Raw genomic sequence first — 7,674 nt, forward strand, 5'->3', positions numbered from 1 at the left:
AGGTGACGAGCAGACCACATTTAATGGTCATCTAACTCATTCCACTTTTCTGAATTATCATGAAATAATTTTAGAAAATATTACGTGAAAGCAACACGTTAAGTATAAATTGATTGTCCGCCCACTATATTTGCTTTGTGTGAGACTTTGTTTTGGTGCCACTTTTCGCACCCTGATGCGATCTCTTCCTTTTGTCTTGGGTGCTTTGTCGTCTTGACATGCTTCCGCACACTTGGATTCGAAATGTACCGTAGATATATGGGAGCCTCTATTAGCTATCAAATCGCACTATCATTGTGTAAAATTTGACTGAGTTTGGTAAAAAGGGACATTAGTTTGCAACCCTATATTCACTCTCTGTACACATCAACTCCAGTAATTAAATGGTTACATCTTTATGTAAGAGAGAAAGAGATGAGGCATTTAACCACTGCAAGACTCTGAATGTAGTCCACTTCTGGGATCCACAAGCAACTTTGAATCTGTAGTTGTACTGAATTATGCTTCCTATGACTCGCTGATGTTAGTGCTATTTTACTTGTAGGTGTTTCTAAAAAGAGGCACCGTGTGCGTAGGAGGGGAAAATAGGCAGGTAAGAGGAGAGTGCGGAATTTAGAGGAGGGGTAAGGACTTCTTACCAGTGCTACAGATGCAATTGAAATGTGTCACACGCGTGTTGCAAAAGCAATTGTGTTCTGTGTTGGTACGACGATAGGCAAGACGGGGTGCAGGTATACAGAAAGTTTGCCAGTCGTACACCACAGTTTTTCCACTGCAAGTGTTTGTGTGTATGTGTGGTCGTGTGTCTTGTGTGAGTCGCGTGCGTGCGTATGTGTGCGAGTCGCATCGCAGAAGAGGTTTACTAGAATAACTTTTATGCTCACCAGTTCACCACGCCGCTATTGTAAATTGTGTGGAAGTAACTGCGCCATCAGCCTTGAACAATGATTTCTTTTTTGAACAGATTTTCGTAAGAACTGGCACTGACTAAATAACTTTTCAACAGCTGCCCGGAGCAGATCGATATCATTCTTTTATGATGGTTCCGGAACCCTCTGAACCATAGGCTGGTTATGCAAGCCCCATCTCCACCCCTGGCCTACCGAGAAACGTATTCGTCTTTAGTGACGGTACGTTTGGTCAGGCTTGTCAATTTATTTTATCAGATCATGAGAAGTTATCTTTTGGAAACATTTTCCAAGAAGCGAAAGTTAGGGATAGTAAAGTAGAGGCGAAAAAGAGTTAAAAGGAAGACGGGAAATGAAAAGCCTTCTTACATCCCAGTTTTTTATGTAAAGAAATGCACCGAGGCCAATCTTTTTTTATACTGCACTTAAAAAGTAATGATTTGACTGGGACAGAGACAAAGTTTCAGAAATCTGAAGAGATATTAGATGCTTGCTTTAACCTCTACGGGCAAGCAAAGCACATCCACCGGGAGAACTGTGCCAAATGGTTCAGTGATAGGCAGGGCGAGGCAAACCAATGTCCTTACATGGATTAGTATCTCAAAGGCAGGCAAGCCGAATTCTGTTAGAGGCCTGCAGCAATGACCCTATGGCATCTGTGAAGTTATGAAAGTGAATTTGCAATTTTTGATTTGATCTTCCGTGATGGAAATTCCATAAGTGACACAAACTATCCCGGAATCTTTAGCACGGAAGTAAAGGAATCACTATTACGTATTCGAGAGTTGACAGTTATCGCTTACCAAATGCTAATGAGAAGCGGGGAAAAGAAAGAGGGGGGGGGGAAGACAATGTCGTGTTCCAGCGGTCATTCCTCGTCAAATGACCACCATGCCTTACCCGTCCGTACTATTTACGACACTCTATCTCCCTTTTACCGTGGCAATCCCTTCTCCGTTGTCACCTCAAGTACACACACGCACACACGCCTAAACATGCATGCACATATGCACAGAGATGATATCAGCGGTGATGAAAGATGAGTGTGGTAGACAGAGTGGGTTAGTTTATTAGACAGTTGAAGGGATGCTTGTCGTTGTGTGAGAATGTGGAGCGGGAAGGAGGAGCATGAGTGAGGGGAAATCGATTAATTCTGTGAAGTGATAGGAGATAGCATTTATAGATGAGAGATGAGAGCACTCTAGCAGTAGATAGCGGGAGAGAGGAAATGGAGATCGGAAGGATGCAGAGGGCAAGGTAGTTCTAATAGATTGTATAACAGACGGGGAGGGAGAGAGGGAGGGATGGCAGATTGTTGTGTCGGAGGCCAGTGTGTCATTGCTGTATTGGCGATACGATGTTGTAAAGACCGCAACCTGGATGTGTGTACGTTGGAGCTAAAGTTGATGCAAAAGTTATGCGTTGATTTCTACGTGTAGTACTAATAATAGTCCCTTCTCGGCAAGTAGTACGAGTTGGATGACGCAAAAACCGAATCATCTCCCCTCTTTTCCCTCACTAACCGCCTGTGTTTACAACTGCAGTATTTATGTTTGCTTGCAGACAAGAAGATTGCTTTGCAAGTATCAAGACTTCATAACTGTGCAGGGAATTTGAATTGGGGTTGTTCATATTTAAAAGTGTCGTCTGCAGGTTGATTTTGTTGCTTTTCATTTGACAGTTTTGCTCTGTGCATTTTTGTAGCTTTGGCAGGTTGAACGAAATACTAATGCTTCCTCAACATCCCTAGGGAAGAAGCAAAATTGCTGAAGTGCAAAAAGTTTGCAGTAAGCCTTGCTTTACTATTACTCGTATGCAAGAGCATCACAGCAGCTGTGCAGCTGGAAGATGCGTATTGTGAGCGGAGGGGTGGGGCTTGAAGTTGTGGGCGCGGCCTCTGTCGCGAACTACCAGGTCTTGCATGTAAGTTTGAGACGGAGCTGTGTTGTGGGTGGCAGCGTTGCAATGATGAGAAATTTGGTTTTCCTTTTGAGTCTTTTCTGCTCTTCACCAAACCATTTCCCAAAGATGAGTGTAAAGATACGACATGGTCAGTGCAGGAAGGGCTGCTTCTGAATACATCCTTGAATATCACATGTTGAGGAGCACACTACTGATGATACATCTTTCAATCACTCCTGCTATCTCAGAAGGAGGATAGCTGATCAGAGGCACTATCGGTTCACTTTCCCATCATGCTGCGTCGTATTTCTTCTCTTGACTCCTTTTTTGGGATTTCAGTGCTTCCAGTTGGCCTCATCCCTCCAAGTTTTAGGGCTGCCGTCTTTTCTTGCACCCTTTTATACCTATAATTTAAACAGTAATTTTGAATGTGGCCTGGCCATCGCTTTGAATTCATGTACTGCAGTAGTGCGAATGCAGATCGGAAAGTTCTCAAAAGATTTCACAGAGCACTTCTGACCACAATTTCTTCCCGAAAAAACCCAGCGAAGTCCATGGTTACCCGGTCCATGGTTTTCTAAATACCGAAGGTAGCTTGTAAAGCGAAATTTAAACGTCTCTGTTCACTTTCATTTAAACTGTGAAAGCGGTCACCACGAACATTTCCACCAAACTTTATTTTGGAAGGGAATGTGCTGACAACATTTAAGTGCAAAAAAGGAGAAGAGAGGATTTAGATCAGGGTCAAAAAACGTATAAATGGGTTCGTTCAAATGGTGTTTAGTGGAAAGAATACATTAGTCAATTAAAATTTTCTCGTTGGTAAATGCTCTTCCTCATGCTGTAAGAAAGGGAACGTTGTCACTGCGGATGGGGCAGTTCATAGCACCGGACAAATGCCGTGAAAACTCTTTTTTGTCCCGAAAGTATTAGTGAAGCGTAGTATTTATGTAGAAGCATGCTTTTTATGAGCTTGAGGTTTTTATTTCTGGAATCTCATTCTGTGTCTGGTGGTAGCCCGTCATTTTTGATTTGGTCATTTAAGAATCATGAGGGGGCATCATACGTTGTCAAAACTGGCATGACATTTTTGTAAAGAAAGTTGGAGTCGTAATATTTGCATGAACTGATTGAAAGACATTAGTTCGTCCAATGATTAGTAAATTAGAGCGAGTGATATTGATTTTAGAACAACAGGGAAAGTGAAAATATCTCAATGCCACTGACAGTCAATTAATATCATCTGTTGACAGTTCAGGATTAAGCGCAGCCGTAGCCAACCAGAAATGGGAAATAGAAAAATAACCATAATTTCACAGAAGACTTACATTTCACGAATGAGTGTTGGTGCGTAAAACATTCCGCAGTTTGATGCTCTATCCATCGGATTACCCTTTTTTTGCCTTAATTCCTGTGAAAGAGATGTCAAAAGTTTGGTAATCTCGGGTTTCTTGCTTCTGTGCTGGTTTGAGTTCTTCAGTTCTATTTCACTTATACCAGGCGGGGTTCCACCCACGTATGCAGCGAGTCTGCGGCCGTCCAAATACTCCTAGACATAACAACATCATTCCCTTTCGTACTCAGCACTTCTTATCACTGAATTAGCTGGCACGATATTCCATCAGAAGTGTTCCTCTTATTCGTCATTCCAAAAAAACTTCCGCAAAAATAGTCCTGCTTTTCAGAATACTTGTTTCATCGCTCTGATTAAATAACCGTTTTTCTGTATTGTTGTGTAAAAAATGCTGATTTCGGTTCATGCGAATTTAAAAAGAAAAAAAGAAACTACCTCCAAATCCTTTTTTTGCGATACAGGAAGTGTAAATTACCGATGAGTCATACCTACCTTTGTTGCGGAAGACCGGTTGTCATTCTGAAAGACCCAATGGATTAAGGAGAGTTGTAAGAAAGTGATAGGGTGCTGTTATCGTCAAGGACCTGACAAATTATTTTTGTGTGAACTTTTTAATTTAAACGTTGGCTGCATATGCTTTATTCACTACTTTGACTTCACCCTTTTCTGTCGGAATTCAAGGTTATATAGTTAGGGGAAGAAATTGGCAATTTCAGAAAAAGTAGAAACAGCCGTGTACTTAGTTTAATCAACCTGCGATAAAACACGTGATGTTTCGTTTCCAAACTGCTTCCCCAGCAAATGAGAATGAAGTGTAACAACCGAAAGATATACACTTCTCTGATTGTGTATGAATAATATAATCCGATGAGAGGTGCTCAGTTAATTGTACAAAGCAACCGTCTACAGTTTTTGTGGTCAGTCATCAACCTCGTATTTACCGGGGAAATGAATTTCATTTTGTGCTGTGTACTTCTAGCTTTGTGATAGCTACTTAATTTTCAGTCTTGAAAACTAATTCCACACGTCTTTGTTTCATATCAGTTGTTCATCATTACTTTGAGTTTCGACTCCACAGTTACGGAGTCAATCATCATTACATGTGAGGGAGAATACTTTGGAAATGCTAAGGCATTCTAACGTGAATAACCACTATTGTGGATCGTAAATAAGAGGATTCATGATTACATTTATTAAATAACTTTGAAGGCGGCATAAATTTTTTGTCATTTGGCATAAATTATTTCAGCAAATTGGAATTCAACCTTCATACAGTTTTAAATAAACACGATCTTGCCCAACAACTTGAAACGTCCAGCTCGTTTTCTCAGCGTTTTTGAATGGCAAATTTGTCGTATGGATATGATGATTCATTGTTTGATAGAAAAAAGTGATGCGTTAACAATGGTCGATGTTGCTATGGCAGGCTCATTGGAAGAATACGAATTTTCGGGAGCAGTAAGGAAAGACGTTGAATTGGAAAGCAAAAAGATTGCAGAGGTGGAAGTAGAAGATGGTGAGCTACCAGAAGAAGGTGAAATCTGTGACGACGACGATGCTGAAGGTTGTTCTTGCTGATGTCTCTCAAAAGTTAGGATGTCTCAATTTCGTTATGGATGTTATGATATTCTGCTTATTATGTTTGTGAGTTATCATCTGCTCAGCCGTACTTTTATCCAGAGCAGTTTTGAGATGATATTTATGTAAACTTTGTTCAGGACGTGATCGTGAAACAACGGAAAATCGAGAAGCAGCGCAAGCTGTATCTCCGAATGTATCGTTAAATCAGCAATCTGTACGTAAACCGCGTGATTTCGACAAAGAAGTGGCGGTACGCATAAAAAAAATCAACATGCAAAAACAGATATATGAACGAACAGTAATAAAATAATTGGTGAAAAAGAAGGAAAAATGATGATGACTGGAAATTCTGAAAAACAAGCAGATGGTGGAGAGGAGAATGCATGCAAATGCAACAAATGCAACAAATACATTACAGTGTATTTTAAAGTTAGATGCAGCGATCCTTGCGGACTCCCAAAACTGCGCGCAAAATAACACTTGCTAGGGTTTTTATGAAGACATTTCCTCATCAATGGCATCACTTGAATAATACTGTTCAAATTTACATCCTTAAAGTCTCGCTTCCAACTTGATTAGGAACTTTTCTTGACAATGTGCAATATATGGAGTCGTCCCTATCCTATCTGCTCAATCTGGAATAAGTAGTTTCGTTTCTCCAATCAATGTCTGAGACTTGGTTGGTGACTAAGGCGCCCTTGGCTCGCTCGTGTATCCTTTTGGGGCAATTTCGGGTATGTTATAAAATTAAGTAGGGGGAGAAGTGGACACCAGTTTGGAAGTCATTTTTCAAACCTGTGATTCCTAAAATAATAAATTCATAATTTTATGTATTTGAGTTTCGGAATACTCGTTCAGCCACGAAGCATTTGTCGCGAAGATGTTTTAAGCTAGGAGTTTGCGATGTAGGACTCTTTAAATTTGAGGTAGTACTATTGCTTACAGTCTGATAGATAGCAAAATTTAGAACGCGAGAGGTGCTGAAGGTAGTATGCTCAATACCTGGATGACTGGCGTAAAACAGCGTGCAAAGCCAGGAATTGCAACAATCGCCTCTCCAACTGTTGACGCAAATGAAGAATATTATGGGTACGGCAGTAACTCACCAAATGATGGAACAGGGGACAAGGATTATAGGAATCGAGGAGGGGATTCAACTGATAAGGTATAATTATGTAAATTTATACACCTTGTGGCATAGTCTTCATGGGAGGGATTTTGTTTCTTTAAATGGCGTTTCGCTCTAACACTTTTTATTTGTTAATGATGCTAAGTCAAAATTCATGACGTGCACAGTTTTATTTTATGAAGGCCAACCAGGAAAAAGCAACTTCCATATCATCTGTTATGTTGTCGTTCTCAGTTTTGTTTCGGGCATCGTTTCCTTCAGGTTTTCGTAGAAATACCAACTTAGGCATAGTTTCTGCTGTACACGCTTCCTGACTTCTGAGATAATATTTCAAGGATTACCGTTGGATACGAGATGAAGATGGACACAGAGGACCTGGTGATGTGAACGAATTTGGTGATAGCGACTACAGAGGTGGATCACCCAAAATAGAAAGACGGTTAGCACTCAGTTCAAGAAGTTAAGAAATGATACAAGGGTATAATAAGTAATCAACAAATATTCATCATAATTTCGAATATTTCCGGTAGTTGCACTTTAGTTGAAGACATGATGTTTCAAATTTTGGAATACATAAATTTGGATTTCTCTTTTTGAGCAGATTGTTTCTTTTTGCAGCCGTCGACGCTCCATAAGTCCAACATATGGTGGTCCCAAACGACCAAGACATTCCCCTCCAGTGCGAGGTTGCTATCGCGGAAGAGGTTTTCGAGGGCGCTGGGGCGAACGTCAGATTTGTAAATTCTTTCGTGAAGGATACTGTAGAGACGTAAGTAGATTAATGATTAAATCTTAAGATT

The 7,674-nt window shown here is 40.6% G+C and overlaps 3 protein-coding genes across 3 annotated transcripts in view; 2 read left to right on the forward strand and 1 right to left on the reverse strand.

Moving 5' to 3' along the window:
* Positions 1 to 660: 660 nt before the first annotated feature.
* Positions 661 to 1,951, forward strand: LOAG_10906 (hypothetical protein; the record flags this gene model as incomplete). Its single annotated transcript, XM_003146429.1, has 4 exons — positions 661 to 731; positions 1,067 to 1,130; positions 1,376 to 1,503; positions 1,657 to 1,951. The coding sequence occupies 4 exons, from the start codon at positions 661 to 663 to the stop codon at positions 1,949 to 1,951; spliced, it is 558 nt and encodes a 185-aa protein (XP_003146477.1).
* Positions 1,952 to 3,090: 1,139 nt separating this feature from the next.
* LOAG_10907 (hypothetical protein) lies at positions 3,091 to 4,682 on the reverse strand (the record flags this gene model as incomplete). Its single annotated transcript, XM_003146430.1, has 3 exons — positions 3,091 to 3,214; positions 4,139 to 4,339; positions 4,657 to 4,682. The coding sequence occupies 3 exons, from the start codon at positions 4,680 to 4,682 to the stop codon at positions 3,091 to 3,093; spliced, it is 351 nt and encodes a 116-aa protein (XP_003146478.1).
* Positions 4,683 to 5,407: 725 nt separating this feature from the next.
* Positions 5,408 to 7,674, forward strand: part of LOAG_18433 (hypothetical protein) — a 6,205-nt gene continuing 3,938 nt past the window's right edge. Inside the window, exons 1-5 of the mRNA XM_020451092.1 lie at positions 5,408 to 5,728; positions 5,883 to 5,995; positions 6,713 to 6,910; positions 7,210 to 7,313; positions 7,493 to 7,643. Coding sequence (XP_020305155.1) covers positions 5,521 to 5,728; positions 5,883 to 5,995; positions 6,713 to 6,910; positions 7,210 to 7,313; positions 7,493 to 7,643 — 774 coding nt within the window. The 5' untranslated portion in view covers positions 5,408 to 5,520. The remainder of the gene's footprint in view (positions 5,729 to 5,882; positions 5,996 to 6,712; positions 6,911 to 7,209; positions 7,314 to 7,492; positions 7,644 to 7,674) is intronic.

This window comes from Loa loa (genome assembly GCF_000183805.2).
Source record: "Loa loa unplaced genomic scaffold supercont3.311, whole genome shotgun sequence".
NCBI classification, from domain to species: Eukaryota; Metazoa; Nematoda; class Chromadorea; order Rhabditida; family Onchocercidae; genus Loa; species Loa loa.